General features: G+C 42.4%; 2 protein-coding genes across 3 annotated transcripts in view; one reads left to right on the top strand and one right to left on the bottom strand.

Annotated features, from left to right (window-relative positions):
* Positions 1 to 7223, bottom strand: part of LOC138670044 (solute carrier family 2, facilitated glucose transporter member 11-like) — a 193736-nt gene extending 186513 nt beyond the window's left edge. Inside the window, exon 1 of the mRNA XM_069757045.1 lies at positions 7108 to 7223. Coding sequence (XP_069613146.1) covers positions 7108 to 7155 — 48 coding nt within the window. The 5' untranslated portion in view covers positions 7156 to 7223. The remainder of the gene's footprint in view (positions 1 to 7107) is intronic.
* DERL3 (derlin 3) overlaps positions 1 to 18621 on the top strand; it is a 43457-nt gene extending 24836 nt beyond the window's left edge. For both annotated transcript variants that reach the window (XM_069757078.1, XM_069757089.1), the window contains 5 exons: positions 14742 to 14815; positions 14972 to 15065; positions 17553 to 17748; positions 17842 to 17932; positions 18459 to 18621. In XM_069757078.1, the coding sequence (XP_069613179.1) occupies positions 14742 to 14815; positions 14972 to 15065; positions 17553 to 17748; positions 17842 to 17932; positions 18459 to 18561 (558 nt within the window). In that variant the 3' untranslated portion in view covers positions 18562 to 18621. The remainder of the gene's footprint in view (positions 1 to 14741; positions 14816 to 14971; positions 15066 to 17552; positions 17749 to 17841; positions 17933 to 18458) is intronic.
* The last annotated feature ends 664 nt before the right edge of the window (positions 18622 to 19285 follow it).

The following is a 19285-nucleotide window of genomic DNA, read 5'->3' as shown; positions in this document are numbered from 1 at the left end:
GCCAGACTGCACTCTTTCTAGCATCGGATACCTTTTCAGGCATTGCAGACTGAGCTTTAACCGGATGGCCACGCTGTCCTCCAACAGGTTTTGGCTTTGCCACGCGTTTTGGGCAAGATACGGGCCCGGCAGATGGAACCTGTTGCGATGTTGATGCCTGCTGCGGCCCCTCCTCCTCCGCTTCAGAACTGCTGCCGCCTGCACCCTGTTCCCCCAATGGCTGCCAATCGGGGTCAAGAACTGGGTCATCTATTACCTCTTCTTGTAGCTCGTGTGCAACTTCGTCTGTGTCACCGTGTCGGTCGGTGGTATAGCGTTCGTGATGGGGCAACATAGTCTCATCAGGGTCTGATTCTTGATCATTACCCTGCGAGGGCAATGTTGTGGTCTGAGTCAAAGGACCAGCATAGTAGTCTGGCTGTGGCTGTGCATCAGTGCACTCCATGTCAGATTCAACTTGTAATGGGCATGGACTGTTAACTGCTTCACTTTCTAAGCCAGGGACAGTATGTGTAAAGAGCTCCATGGAGTAACCCGTTGTGTCGCCTGCTGCATTCTTCTCTGTTGTTGTTTTTGCTGAAGAGGACAAGGAAGCGACTTGTCCCTGACCGTGAACATCCACTAACGATGCGCTGCTTTGACATTTACCAGTTTCACGAGAGGAGGCAAAAGAGCTAGAGGCTGAGTCAGCAAGATAAGCCAAAACTTGCTCTTGCTGCTCCGGCTTTAAAAGCGGTTTTCCTACTCCCAGAAAAGGGAGCGTTCGAGGCCTTGTGTAGCCAGACGACGAACCTGGCTCCACAGCTCCAGACTTAGGTGCAATATTTTTTTTCCCACGACCACCTGATGCTCCACCACTACCACTACCCTCATTACCAGCTGACAATGAACGCCCCCGGCCACGACCTCTTCCACCAGACTTCCTCATTGTTTTAAAAACGTAAACAAACTAACGGTAGTTGTTGCTGTCACACAAATTACACGGTGAGCTATAACTTCAGTATGATTTAGCTACCCCTTTACAGGTGAGTGAGACCACAACGAAAATCAGGCACAATGTTACACACTCTGTTGTTGGTGGCAACAAATGAGAGAGATGCCACACACGCAGGACTGTCACTGAAGCACAAATGTAAATATTAATCTCCCACTGATTTGATTTTTTTTTTTTTTTTCAGGGAGACTTTAGGAAAAAAAAATAATAGAATAAAATGATATTTTCAGGGAGAATTTAGAAAACAAATAAAACAAAAAAAGGCTTTCTATGGCCCACTGAGTGAGAGATGACGCACACAGGAGTCAGGAGTGGCACACAAGCCCAGAGGCCAATATTTATCTCCCACTGATTGATGTAGTGATTTTTTCAGGTAGATTTTGGAACCCAAATCAAGCAAAAAAAATAATAGGCTTTCTATGGCCCACAATTGGAGAGAGAGAGAGAGATGGCACACCCAGGAGTCAAGACTGGCACACAAGCAGAAAGGGCAATATTAATCTCCCACTGATTTGATTTTTTTTTTTTTCAGGGAGACTTTAGGAAAAAAACTAATAGAATAAAATGATTTTTTCAGGAAGAATTTAAAAACCAAATAAAATAAAATGATTTTTTCAGGGAGAATTTAGAAAACACATAAAACAAAAAAAGGCTTTCTATGGCCCACTGAGTGAGAGATGACGCACACAGGAGTCAGGAGTGGCACACAAGCCCAGGGGCCAATATTTATCTCCCACTTTTTTTTTTTTGTTCCAGGGAAAATTTATAAACCCAATAAAAAAAATAATAAATAGGCTTTCTATGGCCCACTATCTGAGAGAGAGAGAGAGATGGCACGCTTAGGACTGGCACACAAGCCCAAAGGCCAATATTAATCTCCCTTTTTTTTTTCAGGGAGAATTTATAAAACCAAAAAATAATAATAAATAGACTTTCTATGGCCCACTATCTGAGAGAGAGAGATGGCATGCTTAGGACTGGCACACAAGCCCAAAGGCCAATATTAATCTCCCACTGATTGATTTATTGATTTTTTCAGGTAGAATTTAGAACCCAAATAAAGCAAAAAAAAAAAAAAAAAGGTCTTTCTATGGCCCACTGAGTGAGTGATGGCACACACAGGAGTCAAGAGTGGCACACAAGCCCTGAGGCCAATATTTTTCTCCCACTGATTGATGTAGTGATTTTTTCAGGTAGATTTTATAACCCAAATCAATCAAAAAAATAAATAGGCTTTCTATGGCCCACTGAGTGAGAGATGGCACACACAGGGATGGCACTCTAGCAGAAATGTCAATCTTAATCTCCCACAAAAAAAGAAAAAAAACAGGGAGTGTCCTTCAATTACTATCTCCCTGCAGTAATCTCAGCCAGGTATGGCAGGCAGCAATAAGGAGTGGACTGATGCACAAATTAAATAAAAAGTGTGTACAAACAAAAAAGATAGCTGTGCAGAAAGGAAGGAACAAGAGGATTTGTGCTTTGAAAAAAGCAGTTGGTTTGCACAGCGGCGTACACACAGCAATGCAGCTATCAGGGAGCCTTCTAGGGCAGCCCAATGAGCTACAGCGCTGAGGGGAAAAAAAAAATAAAAATGTAGCTTCCACTGTCCCTGCACACCGAAGGTGGTGTTGGGCAGTGGAAATCGCTACAGCACAAGCGGTTTGGTGGTTAATGGACCCTGCCTAACGCTATCCCTGCTTCTGACGAAGCGGCAGCAACCTCTCCCTAAGCTCAGATCAGCAGCAGTAACATGGCGGTCGGCGGGAACGCCCCTTTATAGCCCCTGTGACGCCGCAGACAGCAAGCCAATCACTGCAATGCCCTTCTCTAAGATGGTGGGGACCAGGACCTATGTCATCACGCTGCCCACACTCTGCGTTCACCTTCATTGGCTGAGAAATGGCGCTTTTCGCGTTATTGAAACGCGACTTTGGCGCGAAAGTCGCGTACCGCATGGCCGACCCCGCACAGGGGTCGGATCGGGTTTCATGAAACCAAAAGTCGTCGACTTTTGAAAATTAACGACCCGTTTCGCTCAACCCTAGTCCCGACCTTTCTTACGTGAAACCAGGAAACAACTAAAACAAGAAGTACCCACTGACTAAGGCTATGTTCACACACAGCATTTTGCTGTGGATTTTTCGGCATCAAAAGCCAAAGTGGATGGCAGGGAAAACGCTGTTTTTACTTTGTCCTTTTTTTCCACATTTAATAGAATGGGTAAAAAAAAACTTACAAAAATGTTGAAAGAATTGACATGCTGGGGATTTTAAAAAATGCTCAGTGGCTCAAAAAAATGCAAGGAAAAACAGTATATGAATGATAGTTTAGAAATCTGTAAAACACAGTGTTTTTCTGCACAAAAAAATATGTGGTGTGAACATACATATGTATGTGTCACATACATTTTTTAAAATGGGACAAATACCGTCACACCATTGCCACACCACATATTACCATAACATAGTGACCGAATAATACCTAATACAAAAAAACAAATACTGCCACACCATGGACAGAACACATATTACCACCACATAGTGATAGAATAATACCACATACAAGGAACAAATACTGCCACGCCATGAACAGATCACATATTATCCCCACAGTGACCAAATAATACCACTTACAAGGAACAAATACTGCCGCACCTTGACCAGATCACATATTACCACCACATAGTGACCGAATTATACCACATACAAAGAACAAATACTGCCACACCATGACCAGAGCACATATTATCCCCACATAGTGACCAAATAATACCACATACAAGGATGAAATACTGCCAAACCAAGATCAGAGCACATATTACCTCCACATAGTGATTGCATAATACCACATACAAGGAACAAATACTGCCACACCATGACCAGACAATATATTACCACCATATAGTGACCGAATAATACCACATACAAGAAACATACTGCCATACCATGACCAGAGCACATTTTACCACCACATAGTGGCCAAAAACACCACATACAAGGAACAAATACCGCCACACCATGACCAGAGCACATACAGTTAGGGCCAGAAATATTTGGACAGTGACACAAGTTTTGTTATTTTAGCTGTTTACAAAAACATGTTCAGAAATACAATTATATATATAATATGGGCTGAAAGTGCACACTCCCAGCTGCAATATGATAGTTTCCACATCCAAATCGGAGAAAGGGTTTAGGAATCATAGCTCTGTAATGCGTAGCGTCCTCTTTTTCAAGAGACCAAAAGTAATTGGACAATGGACTCTAAGGGCTGCAATTAACTCTGAAGGCGTCTCCCTCGTTAACCTGTAATCAATGAAGTAGTTAAAAGGTCAGGCGTGGATTCCAGGTGTGTGGTTTTGCATTTGGAAGCTGTTGCTGTGAGCAGACAACATGCGGTCAAAGGAACTCTCAATTGAGGTGAAGCAGAACATCCTGAGGCTGAAAAAAAAGAAAAAATCCATCAGAGAGATAGCAGACATGCTTGGAGTAGCAAAATCAACAGTTGGGTACATTGTGAGAAAAAAGGAATTGACTGGTGAGCTTGGGAACTCAAAAAGGCCTGGACGTCCACGGATGACAACAGTCGTGGATGATCGCCGCATACTTAATTTGGTGAAGAAGAACCCGTTCACAACATCAACTGAAGTCCAGAACACTCTCAGTGAAGTAGGTGTATCTGTCTCTAAGTCAACAGTAAAGAGAAGACTCCATGACAGTAAATACAAAGGGTTCACATCTAGATGCAAACCATTCATCAATACCAAAAATAGACAGGCCAGAGTTAAATTTGCAGAAAAACACCTCAAGAAGCCAGCTCAGTTCTGGAAAAGTATTCTATGGACAGATGAGACAAAGATCAACCTGTACCAGAATGATGGGAAGAAAAAAGTTTGGAGAAGAAAGGGAACGGCACATGATCCAAAGCACACCACATCCTCTGTAAAACATGGTGGAGGCAAAGTGATGGCATGGGCATGCATGGCTTTCAATGGCACTGGGTCACTTGTGTTTATTGATGACATAAGAGCAGACAAGAGTAGCCGGATGAATTCTGAAGTGTACCGGGATATACTTTCAGCCCAGATTCAGCCAAATGCTGCAAAGTTGATTGGACGGCGCTTCATAGTACAGATGGACAATGACCCCAAGCATACAGCCAAAGCTACCCAGGAGTTCATGAGTGCCAAAAAGTGGAACATTCTGCAATGGCCAAGTCAATCTCCAGATCTAAACCCAATTGAGCATGCATTTCACTTGCTCAAATCCAGACTTAAGACGGAAAGACCCACAAACAAGCAAGACCTGAAGGCTGCGGCTGTAAAGGCCTGGCAAAGCATTAAGAAGGAGGAAACCCAGCGTTTGGTGATGTCCATGGGTTCCAGACTTAAGGCAGTGATTGCCTCCAAAGGATTTGCAACAAAATATTGAAAATAAAAATATTTTGTTTGGGTTATGTTTATTTGTCCAATTACTTTTGACCTCCTAAAATGTGGAGTGTTTGTAAAGAAATGTGTACAATTCCTACATTTTCTATCAGATATTTTTGTTCAACCCTTCAAATTAAACGTTACAATCTGCACGTGAATTCTGTTGTAGAGGTTTCATTTCAAATCCAATGTGGTGGCATGCAGAGCCCAACTCGCGAAAATTGTGTCACTGTCCAAATATTTCTGGCCCTAACTGTATTACCTCCATATAGTGACCAAATAATACCACATACAAGGAACAAATACTGCCACACCATGACCAGAGTACATATTACCAGCACATAGTGATTGCATAATACCACATACAAGGAACAAATACTGCCACATTATGACTAGAACACATAGCTCTGGCAAAAATTAAGAGACCACCACATCAAAACCCTGTGATGTTCCACAAAAAATTGATTTCTGAACTCTTCCTGAGTTAAAACATTAGTATTGTTGTTTCTAAATGATTATGAACTTGTTTTCTTTGCATTATTTGAGGTCTGAAAGCACTGTTTGATTTTTTATTTTGACCATTTCTCCTTTTCAGAAAAAAACTACAAAATTTATTGCTTGGATAGTCGGAGACATGTTGTCAGAAGTTTATAGAATAAAAGAACAAATTTACATTTTAGGCTACTTTCACACTAGCGTCGGGCTCGGCCCGTCGCAGTGCGTCGGGCCGAGGTAACCGACGCTAGCAGTGAATGCGCCGCACAACGGGGGCAGCGGATGCATTTTTCCAGTGCATCCGCTGCACCATTGTGAGGTGTGGGAAGGTGGGGGCGGTCCATCGGCAGCAAAAAAGTTACATGTAACGTTTTTTGTTCCCGGCGGTCTGCCACAACACGGCGCAACCATCGCACGACGGTTGCGACGTGTCAATGCGTCGCTAATGTTAATCTATGGGGCAAAAACGCATCCTGCAAACAACTTTGCAGGATGCATTTTTTCCCATAAACGACGCCTTAGGCTACTTTCACACTAGCGTTAACTGCAATCCGTCACAATGCGTCGTTTTGCAGAAGAAACGCATCCTGCAAAAGTGCTTGCAGGATGCGTTTTTTCCCCATAGACTTGTATTAACGACGCATTGCTACGGATTGCCACACGTCGCATCCGTCGTGCGACGGATGCGTCGTGCTTTGGCGGACCGTCGGGAGCTAAAAATGCTACATGTAACGTTTTTTGCTCCTGACGGACCGCTATTTTCGACCGCGCATGCGCCCCCACCTCCCCGCACCTCACAATGGGGCAGCAGATGCGATGAAAATCTGCATCCGCTGCACCCGTTGTGTGGCGCTTACAACGCTAGCGCCGGTAACCTCGGCCCGACGCACTGCGACGGGCCGAGCCCGACGCTAGTGTGAAAGAAGCCTTACTCAAAAATATACCTATAAAGAGAAAAAGCAGACAAACTGAACATTTTGCAATGGTCTCTTAATTCTCACCAGAGCTGTATACCCACCACGTAGTGACTGAATAATACTACATATTACGACCACCTAATGACTGAATACTACAATATTGATCATTAATAAAAAAACACAACATTAATATTACCATGAGTGCTGTTATACACAGGAGCTTTGTACATAGTGCATAGTATCAGTATACAGGTAACACCCTGACTCACCAGTGACATCTCTAGTTGAAGTCCTTTATCTTTGCTTTTATTCTTCATCTAAGCTCAGATCGCCATCACTTGTACCAGCCAGCACTCATCTGTCACAAATCATTAAGGGATTTGTGACAGCTCTGGGTCTGTTGAAATTTAAATGTTGATTTTTCCTTCAGCTGATGATGTTGTTGGTAAACACTCCCACCTTCCTTTATATAATCACATGTCCCATCAACTGATCGTTGGTTATAGAGTTCTTCTATGCAGATCAGCTAGGGGTGTGGAGCTCTTCTGTGACAGTGTGCTGGTGGTGGGGGTTAAAATTACCCTTGTATTGTCAAGTGACATCAAGCCCAGGGGTTAGTAAGGGAGAGCCGTCAATAAAGCCCCCATTACTAAACCCATAGTAAGTATTGTTATAAACACACAGCAAGAATAAAATCTTTTATTTGAAATAAAACAAAACACCCCGTTTAACACTTTTATTTAAAAATAAAAAACAAATTTAAACTCCCCTTACGACAATTCCATTAAAGCCTTTGTCCCCTTTAAAAGACAGAAAATAATGAACAACCATAATACTCACCTTAAGCCTAATCCATTGAAGCCCTTGTCACCTGTAAAAAAAAAAAAAAAAAAAGAAAAATAATAAACAACCATATCCCTCACCTGTTCAAAGTGAAGATTAGCATTACTGTCCCACGCCTTAATCCAACTCTGCGATATCTGGCTTACAACCTTAATTCTTTATTTTACAAAGGCGTTACACAGCTGCTGCTGAATACACCTCTGATCATTGTCGCCTGCTCACGCAAATCTCAGCTCGACCAGGAGAAAATGATGAGAGCTGCCTTCAGCTGCCGGCGTCTGAGACCGGTACATGTTAGGCTGATGTCTAAGATTATATTGCAAAACCCTGTTGACAGGTTCCCTTTAAAGGGATTTTCTGGGTCAAATTTATGATAAGGCATTGAGTACTGTACACACTGTTTGGATTCCGCTGTTTCACTTACCTGTGCCCTCACTGAAATCTTTGCAAGCCTCTATTAATGGTATATATTTCATTCATCTGCTGCTTTTAACCCTTTAAGGCCTGCATCCTCACTCCCATCTCTGCAAGCCTCTATTAATGGTATACATTTCATTTATCTTAACGGAGTTTGTTCCCGGATGCTGTATGGTCATTTCACTTGATCAAAGAGTTAATGATTAGTGATGAGCGAATATACTCGTTACTAGAGATTTCCCAAGCACGCTCGGGTGTCCTCCGAGTATTTTTTAGTGCTCGGAGATTTATTTTTTATTGCCGCAGCTGAATGATTTACATCTGTTAGCTAGCATAAGCACATGTGGGGATTTCCTAGCAACCAGGCAACCCTCACATGTACTTATGCTGGCTAACAAATGTAAATCATTCAGCTGCGGCAATAAAAACTAAATTTTCTGAGCACTAAAAAATACTCGGAGGACACCCGAGCGTGCTTGGGAAATCTCGAGTAAGGTGTATATTCGCTCATCACTATTAATGATCCATGTTGGTCTACAGCTTTCAAGAAAGTTTTTTTGGGTCTGCAAGTTTAAAGAAAAAAATTGACCATATCCAACGGGTAGTTTTCTATCACTCCCCTAATATCATGCATTCTCTTCTCTCTTGCTCTCCATCTAGCTCACTTTCTGTCTTTGAACCGGTCATGGAAGGTTACCTGGCCCCTACTAAGCAGACCAGTGACCCTATTCCCTCACAACTCCTTCAGTCCCTTTCCCCTTCTGTCACCACTTACCTATCCAAAATATTAAATCTCTCTCTCTCATCTGAAATTTTTCCCTCCTCCTTCAAACATACCAGCATATACCAATTACTTTAAAAAAAAAATTGCTTGGCCAGAATTGCTAACTACAGACCTTTCTCTAATCTCCCATTCATTTCTAAACTACTGGAATGTTTGGTCCACTCTTGTATAAACCGCTATCGTCTCAGATAATGCTTTTATTGACCCTTAACGTTCTACTAAAACTGACCTTACTAAAGTCTGTAATGATCTACTAACAGATAAATCTAATGGTCACTGCTTCCTGCTGATGCTCTTGGATCTCTCTGTAGTATTCCACACTGAGTCATGAACACTGACCTTAACTGAGGCAAGGGAGGCCTGCAGATCTTTGAATGTTGTTGTGTATTTTGTGACCTCTTGAATGAGTCTTCGCTGTGCTCTTGGGGTAATTTTGGTCATCCAGCCACTTCTGGGAAGGTTCACCACTGTTCTATGTTTTCACCATTTGTGGATAAACTCTCGCACTGTTGTTCGCTGGAATCCGAAAGCTTGAGAAATGGCTCAATTACTTTGTTTCTCATTTGGTCCAGAATTTCTTTGAATTGCGGCATGATGTCTAGCTTTTGAGGAAACTTTGGTCTACTTCACTTTGTCAGACAGGTTCTACTTAAGTGATTTTTTGATTGAGAACAGGTGTGCCAGTAATCAGCCTGCGTGTGGCTAGGGAATTTGAACTCAGCTTCCCAAAGATGTGATAAATCAGTTAATTTATATTTTAACGGATGGGGAAATAACTTCTTCACACAGGGCCCTGTAGGTTAGGATTTCTTCTTCCCTTAATAATAAAGACCTTCATTTAACCCCTTTCTGACATCCGATGTACTATCCCGTCCATGTGGGCTGAGCCCGTATGACCATGGACGGGATAGTACGTCGAAGCGATCGGGGCCGGTTGTCAGCTGTTTCTCACAGCTGACACCCGGCACTAAGTGGCAGGAGCGGTCACAGACCACTCCCAGCACTTTAACCCCTGGAACACTGTAATCAAACAAGATCGCAGCATTCCCGTGGCATAGAGAAGCATCGCGCAGGGAGAGGGCTCCCTGCGTGCTTTCTTCAGACCCTCAGAACGCAGGACCTGAGAAGCCTCTTTCACTGCCTGTCAGATCGCTGATCTGACACAGTGCTGTGCAAAGTGAAGCTCATCAAGAGAATGCCAAGTGTGTGCAAAGCAGTCATCAAAGCAAAAGGTGGCTACTTTTGAAGAACCTAGAATATAAGACATATTTTCATTTGTTTCACACTTTTTTGTTGAAACACACAAATCAACATTTGTTGATTCCACATGTGCTAATTCATAGTTTTGATGCCTTGAGTGTGAATGTACAATTTTCATAGTCATGAAAATACAGAAAAATCTTTAAATGAGAAGGTGTGTCCAAACTTTTGGTCTGTACTGTACATCAGAGGGCTTTGCAAACTCAACGTGATGCCCGCAGACCATTCCATCAAAGTCTGCATTCCAAAACGGTGCTCCTTTCTTCCGAGCTCTACCATGCGCCCAAACGGTGGTTCTCCCCCCACTTATGGGGTATCCGCGTACTCTGGACAAATTGCACAAATTTTGAGGTCCAATTTCTCCGGATACTCTTGGGAAAATAAAAAATTGGGGACTAAAATCATTTTTGTGGAAAAAAAATGATTTATTTTCATGGCTCTACATTATATTCTGTGAAACAACTGGGGGTTCAAAGTGCTCACCGCACATCTAGATAAGTTCCTTTGCTGGTCTAGTTTCCAAAATTGGGTCACTTGTGGGGGGGTTTCCACTGTTTAGGCACATCAGGGGCTCTCCAAACACGACATGGTGTCTGATCTCAATTCCAGCCAATTCTGCATTGAAAAAGTCAACCTATGTTCCTTCCCTTCTGAGCTCTGCTGTGCGCCCAGTGGTTTACCCCCACATATGGGGTATCAGCGTACTCAGGACTAATTGCACAACAACTTTTTGGGTATAACTTCTCCTGTTACCCTTGGGAAAATTAAAAATTGGGGGCGAAAAATAATTTGTGAAAAACTATTTTTTATTTTTACAGTCTACATTATATACTCCTGTGTGTAAACGTCTGTGAAGCACTTGGGGTTCAAAGTGCTCACCACACATCTAGATAAGTTCCTTAGGGGGTCTAATTTCCAAAATGGTGTCACTTGTGTTTAGGCGCATCGAGAGCTCTCCAAACGCGACATGGCGTCCAATTTTAATTCCAGCCAATTTTGCATTCAAAAGTTAAATGGCGCTCCTTCCCTTCCAAGCTCTGCCATGCGCCCAAACAGTGGTTTATCCCCACATATGGGGTATCAGCATACTCAGGACAAATTGCACAACAACTTTTGGGGTCCAATTTCTCCTGTTACGCTTGGTAAATTTTTTGGGGAAAAAAGTTAAATATTCATTTTTTTTTAAAAACATTCCAAAAATTCCTGTGAAGCACCTAAAGGGTTAATAAACTTCTTGAAGGTGGCTTTGAGCACCTTGAGGGGTGTAGTTTTCAGAATGGTGTCATTTTTGGGGTATTTTCTATCATATAGACCCCTTAAAGTTACTTCAAATGTGATGTGGACCTTAAAAAAAAATGGTGTTTCTTCCAAATCTTGTCCCTCGTAGCATCTGTTTACACACCCTCCATGCACTTAAGAGCACATTGTATCTGCACTTATACAGATACTGGCTGGTGACCGATAAATGCAGCGTTATTTGAATACCATATTTATTATATTGATGGCTGGAACATACAACACAAGCACTTTTTACCATTTACCCGATTTCCTCATAGATTGTAAGATTGCATGCAGGGTACTCACTCCACTTGAGTCTGTAATGTAAAGTGTCGCGGAATATGTTGGCGCTATAGAAATAAAAATTAACATTACATACAAATTCTAATGTTAGATACTATACAGGTCCTTCTCAAAAAATTAGCATATAGTGTTAAATTTCATTATTTACCATAATGTAATGATTACAATTAAACTTTCATATATTATAGATTCATTATCCACCAACTGAAATTTGTCAGGTCTTTTATTGTTTTAATACTGATGATTTTGGCATACAACTCCTGATAACCCCAAAAACCTGTCTCAATAAATTAGCATATCAAGAAAAGGTTCTCTAAACGACCTATTACCCTAATCTTCTGAATCAACTAATTAACTCTAAACACATGCAAAAGATACCTGAGGCTTTTATAAACTCCCTGCCTGGTTCATTACTCAAAACCCCCATCATGGGTAAGACTAGCGACCTGACAGATGTCAAGAAGGCCATCATTGACACCCTCAAGCAAGAGGGTAAGACCCAGAAAGAAATTTCTCAACAAATAGGCTGTTCCCAGAGTGCTGTATCAAGGCACCTCAATGGTAAGTCTGTTGGAAGGAAACAATGTGGCAGAAAACGCTGTACAACGAGAAGAGGAGACCGGACCCTGAGGAAGATTGTGGAGAAGGACCGATTCCAGACCTTGGGGAACCTGAGGAAGCAGTGGACTGAGTCTGGTGTGGAAATATCCAGAGCCACCGTGCACAGGCGTGTGCAGGAAATGGGCTACAGGTGCCGCATTCCCCAGGTAAAGCCACTTTTGAGCTACAGAGAAGCAGCACTGGACTGTTGCTAAGTGGTCCCAAGTACTTTTTTCTGATGAAAGCAAATTTTGCATGTCATTCGGAAATCAAGGTGCCAGAGTCTGGAGGAAGACTGGGGAGAAGGAAATGCCAAAATGCCTGAAGTCCAGTGTCAAGTACCCACAGTCAGTGATGGTGTGGGGTGCCATGTCAGCTGCTGGTGTTGGTCCACTGTGTTTCATCAAGGGCAGGGTCAATGCAGCTAGCTATCAGGAGATTTTGGAGCACTTCATGCTTCCATCGGCTGAAATGCTTTATGGAGATGAAGATTTCATTTTTCAGCACGACCTGGCACCTGCTCACAGTGCCAAAACCACTGGTAAATGGTTTACTGACCATGGTATTACTGTGCTCAATTGGCCTGCCAACTCTCCTGACCTGAACCCCATAGAGAATCTGTGGGATATTGTGAAGAGAAAGTTGAGAGACGCAAGACCCAACACTCTGGATGAGCTTAAGGCCGCTATTGAAGCATCCTGGGCCTCCATAACATCTCAGCAGTGTCACAGGCTGATTGCCTCCATGCCACGCCGCATTGAAGCAGTCATTTCTGCCAAAGGATTCCCGACCAAGTATTGAGTGCATAACTGAACATTATTATTTGATGTTTTTTTTGTTTGTTATTAAAAAACACTTTTATTTGATTGAATGGGTGAAATATGCTAATTTATTGAGACAGGTTTTTTGGGTTATCAGGAGTTGTATGCCAAAATCATCAGTATTAAAACAATAAAAGACCTGACAAATTTCAGTTGGTGGATAATGAATCTATAATATATGAAAGTTTAATTGTAATCATTACATTATGGTAAATAATGAAATTTAACACTATATGCTAATTTTTTGAGAAGGACCTGTATATAGTTGAGTATAAGTCAACCCGAGTATAAGCCGAGGCACCTAATTTTGCCACAAAACACTGGGTAAACTTATTGACTCGAGTATAAGCCGGGTATGCATTGTCCCCTCATCCCTGTCCTGGTATGCATGGCTCCTTATCCCCATCATTGTATGCATGGTTCCTATATTAAAAAAAAAACCATCCTACTTACCATGCCTGCGCGCCCTTGCTGCATCTCGTTCCAGCATCTTCCGGCCGAGCAATCATGTGGCCCCGCTCATTAAGGTAATGAATATTCATTCCACACCTAAGGGGGAGGAGAAGAATGACTATTCATTACCTTAATGAGCGGGGCCACGTGATCGCTCAGCTGGAAGAGCTGCTGGTGCCGGAACGAACAAGATGCAGAGATGGTGCCGCAAGGAACGTAAGTAGGATGTGTGTTGGAAGCCGGTGGCTGCGGCTATCGCTGTGCGCTATTACAAAGAAATTAATATTCATTTCTATTTAGCAGGGGCACAGGCTTTAGCCGCAGTCGTTGGCTCCTGTCTCTGCGACCCGCTGCTCTGCCGCTCCCCCTCCCTCTTTCTGGGACAAATGACTCGTGTATCAGCGGAGGGGGGCGTTTTGAGCACAGAAAAAATGTGCTGAAAAACTCAGCTTATTCATGAGTATATACGGTATTTCAAATCCGATATGTTCAGATTAGAACCTGAGCTATAATCATTTAATTCTTACAATTCATGTTTGGTTTTCCAGTTTGACTTTAAACATGATTTGCTGATTCTGACTGTAAATCAGGCTAAACTGTCCAAAAAAGGTGATTGGTAGGAGATGACAATGCAAACAACTTACCTTTAAGAGAAATGGCACATGGCAAGCTGACCCCCAGAAGTAACACAAGCTCAGCAAGCAAACATAACAGGGAATATGTCACCAGAATTTTGCTATCCCATCTGAGAGCAGCATGCTGTAGGGGCGCAGATCTTGATCCCAGCTATGTACCACTAGCGGAGCTGCTAGCTTCAGTTTTGATAAAATGTCTGTTTTATCTGCTGCAGATCTACCAGCTCTCTGAAGGTTGTGTTCTGTATAACCCCGCCCACACCACTGATTGGCAGCTGTGTGTACACTGTGCATAGGCAGTCAGAGGTGGGGCAGGATTACACACAGCCTGATAGAACAGTGATTTTATTAGAACTACAGCAATCAGGCCAGTAAGTGACACATCGCTGGAATCAGTGTCTCTGCCCCTACATTATGAAGCTCTCAGATTAGGTGGCAAAAATCTGGTGACAGATGATAGTTCTTCTTTACATCTTTGAACGTATTAACGCAATGTTTTCTTTTCACAGATTTGGAGACTAGTAACCAATTTTCTGTACTTCGGACAGCTGGGTTTCAGTTTGGTTTTCAAAATGATTTTTACGTATCCTCACATTGTAGGAGGGATCCACCCTCTAAATATGGATATAAGGAATGTGTGTTGCTGTCATTAATAAGGTCACATGTTATAGAAGTCACTAAGTGAAATACATGGTTACTTTGGTTGTTAGTTTCCTTTACAGATATTTCTTCTATCCAGGTACAGATATTGCAAAATGTTGGAAGAAACCTCCTTTAGGGGGCGCACAGCAGATTTTGTGTTCATGTTTCTCTTTGGAGGACTCGTCATTACAGTATCCTTTTGTGGTTTTAAATTGTCGCAGATACTGAAAATCTTTAAATGAACTCCGATCCAAGAAATGTCTATATATCAGTAAAAGAGAAATAAGAAAACTTCAGTACTCTTAAAACCGTATGGTGATCCAAGCCTGGCTTAGTAGAAAAGCTTGCGGTGAGGTTTTTCTTCCTTAATAGGGACTTTAAAATGCAGCTGTATTACCTCAGTGTAAAGCTAGTGTTAGACCAGTAGCACATGACTAGGACCGTGCTCACATGCAGGCTATCCCCGCATGTGTTGTGGCTGTCGGACAGCTGCGAGACATGCAGCCGCGGGGACTAGAACATATTATTCGAGCATGCCAAAGACACTCAGTTAACACCCAAGCATGCTCAGATAACACCTTATTAGAGCATATTTGCTCATCACTAGTGAACACAGCCTTTTCTAATGCAATTCTTGCACTCTGACACGGAGTTAGAACATGAAAAAGAGCCATATTTTCATTTTTTTAATGGGCAGCTTGATTATAACACATTTTCACTATGCCTCATCATCTATTTGTCAATTCAAATAAGTTTCTAATACCATTTTTTGCAACAAATCAAATCTGCCAATATGTGTGTAAATAAAGCAAGTATCATATGATGGCTGTATCCTTATAGTTACAAATATCTGGCTTAAAAACCTATAAAATAAAAATTTTATTTTAGTAAAGGGAATCGGTCAGCAGCTTTTTGCTACCTCATCAGCATAATGTAGGCAAAGAGACCCTGATTCCAGCAATGTATCACTTAGTTTACTGGGTGCATTGGATCTGACACAGTCAGAGTTCTTAGATTTAAGGTACCGTCACACAACGATATCATTAACGATATCGTTGCTTTTTGTGACGTAGCAACGATATTAACTAAATCGTTATGTGTGACAGCGACCAACGATCAGGCCCCTGCTGGGAGATCATTGGTCGCTGGGGAAAGACCAGGACTTTATTTCGTCGCTGGATCTCCCGCTGACATCGCTGAAGCGGCGTGTGTAACGCCGATTCAGCGATGTCTTCACTGGTAACCAGGGTAAACATCGGGTTACTAAGCGCAGGGCCGTGCTTAGTAACCCGATGTTTACCCTGGTTACCATTGTAAAAGTAAAAAAAAAAAAAACTACATACTCACATTCCCGTCACGTCCCCCAGTGTCAGCGCCGGCCGGCCGGCCGTAAAGCAAAGCACAGCGATGACGTCACCGCTCTGCTTTCCGGCCAGCACGCTTACACAGTGCAGAGAAGCTGAGGCCGGGGGACGCGACAGGAATGTAAGTAAGTATGTAGTGTATTTTTTTTTTTTACTTTTACAATGGTAACCAGGGTAAATATCGGGTTACTAAGCGCGGCCTGCGCTTAGTAACCCAATGTTTACCCTGGTTACCCGGGGACTTCGGGATCGTTGGTCCCTGGAGAGCTGTCACACAGACGCAGCAGCGATCGGCATCGTTGTCTAGATCGCTGCAGCGTCGCTTAATGTGACTGTACCTTTAGGAATGCAGCACAGATGAAGCTAACCCCGCCCACACCAGGCTCTCTATGTACATTGTCTAGAAACAGTGAGCTGCTTACCACAGGAGGGGGTGGAGTTAGACTACACAGACTGCAGTAACTGATGTAGTCCAGACAATGATGATCATAAGGTGATAAAACCTTCGGAATAAGTAAACAGTACCCAACTGGACATGTGACATCATTGAAATCTGTGTTTTAACCCCTATCTCATACAGTCCTCAGATTACATAGCAAAAACCTGCTATCATATTCCCTTTAAAATACATTTATAACTTCGAGATGGGAGTATCGATTCACAAGACTCCCGTCCATCAGCCTGGACAGTAATCTGTGACCACTGGACTGGAAGCCTACAAAACTCACTGCCTCTCAGGATAGCCAGGAGATTCGCAGACCTCCTGGCCAGCAGCCATAGATTAGTGACCTAGCTGATGGACCGGAGTGCTGCGAATCGAATCTCTCACCTATTCACAAGCGAGAGAGGATGAATGTGGAATCTTTGTGGCTCTGACTGCTGGTATCACAATTGATCACTAGAATGAGGATCAGAAACCAATGATCTGGAGCACTGTACTCAGAGCTAAAAGACTACTACTGACGCTATTCAAATGCCTCTAGAACACGTGGTTGGGGCCCCGCATGATCATGTTTCTCACCTATCCTGTGGATAATAAATGTTTGCAGTGGGGTAACCCCTTTTATAAATGCTCCTTCTGTATAGTATTCTATGGGTCTAATCATACTCAGCATGTAATCTTTTTAGGCTTCTTTGGACTATACGGGCTCATTTGGCTGCCGATTTCTCAGGAGCATTTAGGTCCTCCAGAACCTTTGCATTTTCTTTAGGTATCATCAATACTGTAGCTATAAAAATAAATGTACAGTAAGTTGAGCCGCCAGTGATTTCTTTAGGTCTAAATTGTCCAATCATGTCCTAAACAAGAAACAGGTGTTTGGTCTTTTTGTCAATCTCTTCTTTATGGGCCAGGCTTTTACTCTGATGTTGGTATACATTTGGTGCCGCAGAAATCCTTCCGTTCAAATCAATATTCTTGGCATTCTTACAGTCCAGGCGCCATACATGCCCTGGGTACTTCTGGCTTTGTCCCTACTAGGGGACGATTCCGTCCTTGTGGATGCACTAGGTAAGATATGTGGCCTCCAGGTCCGCTTTTTTACATGTGTTCAGAGGTGGCCTTATTTTAGGCTGTATGTAAAATGTTTTTCTTCCGTTTCAGGCATTGCAGCTGGACACATTTATTACTTTCTTGAGGATGTTTTCCCAAACCAACCAGGAGGAAAGAAGCTCTTAGTTACTCCCGAAATTCTGTAAGTATGAAAATGATGGGTCCTATACCCTACGCTAGGAAGAGTTCGGTTAATAGGAACTTGATGAAGTAATAGACACAAGCAGAAAAAACCCTTTCAGTGGTAGGGTAGTGATCCTTATATAGAAAAGTGATGCTGTCCAGACCGCTCATCCCCTGCCCACTGAGGTAGCAGATTGGCTGCAGGGTGAAATGACTGGTGGTTGGCCAATCACATCACTTCTGCTCCTCCAGAAATTGGAGCAGTGGTGGTGGGGATGATTTGATTGGTAAGTATTGCTTGTTTTTTTATTTTATTTTTTCATAAAGATCTCTACTTTTTAATCATTACAAATGCAGTGAAGAGCCCATTTAGATCAGGACATCTTGTACTTGGTTTTCCACCATATAAAAACAATATGCGCCATGGAAATAAGTTGCTCGATAAATGCATGTTACAAAAACTAATGTCATAATAGTTGTGCAGGATTTCTTAAGGGAGGTAGTAACATTACCTTCTGAAAGCTTTATCTGTGTGTCTTCCGCAGGAAACAGATGTTTGATGAGCCTCACGTGGACCCCAATTACAACCCTTTACCAGAAGATATTGTGAACCAATTGGTCAACGGGCAGCTGCCTCAAGTTGACTAAAGCAACAGAATTAAAACCAAATTTCCTGCATAACTTAAAATAAACAATTTTTCTAAGCTATGGACTTGTGCATTCAAGTTAGGCAGTACTGTGAATCAGTTTTAAAGAAGCCCTCCCAAAGTTTTTATCCTCTATTTTATTGCAGTCATCATATTACATAGCGATGTGTACTAACAATTGCTCATTTTGCCTTCCTACCCAATAAATTCTTCTCTTTTCTCTGCTCTATGCAGAAACAGGAAGTCGTGTCCTCGCAAAAATCATTCCCCTCTTTAAGTCCTGTTCCAGCTGCTACCTCTGACCCCCCACCTGAGACTGTTTCAGTGAATTATGGCTCATACAGGGAAAATTGAGCTCCTGATTCTACATAGAGCTTAGAAGGTTTCAGTTAGTCAGTTTTTAATCATGTGATATCATAGACCAAATAGAAAAAAGAGAAGTATTAGCTGGGTAGAAAGGCAAAATGGGCAATTGTAAGTACACAAGGCTATATAATATGACTGCAATGTATTAAGAGGATACAAATTTTGATGGGAAGAGCGCTTCGTAATTTTCTTTTCTCTGCTCCGTATAGAAACAGGAAGTCTCTTATCCCTGCATGAGTTATCCCGATCTTCAACTACTGACTGAGCATAGCAGCTACTCCCTCTTGCCAAGGACTTTTGCAGTGATGACTCATTTAGGGAAGAGACTTCCTGTTTCTACATTTTGCTTTGAACAATTT

The sequence above is a fragment of the Ranitomeya imitator genome, chromosome 1 (assembly GCF_032444005.1).
Source record: "Ranitomeya imitator isolate aRanImi1 chromosome 1, aRanImi1.pri, whole genome shotgun sequence".
In the NCBI taxonomy this organism is placed as follows: Eukaryota; Metazoa; Chordata; class Amphibia; order Anura; family Dendrobatidae; genus Ranitomeya; species Ranitomeya imitator.
Note: the sequence above shows the minus strand (reverse complement) of the source record. Positions and strands in the feature narration are given on the sequence as shown.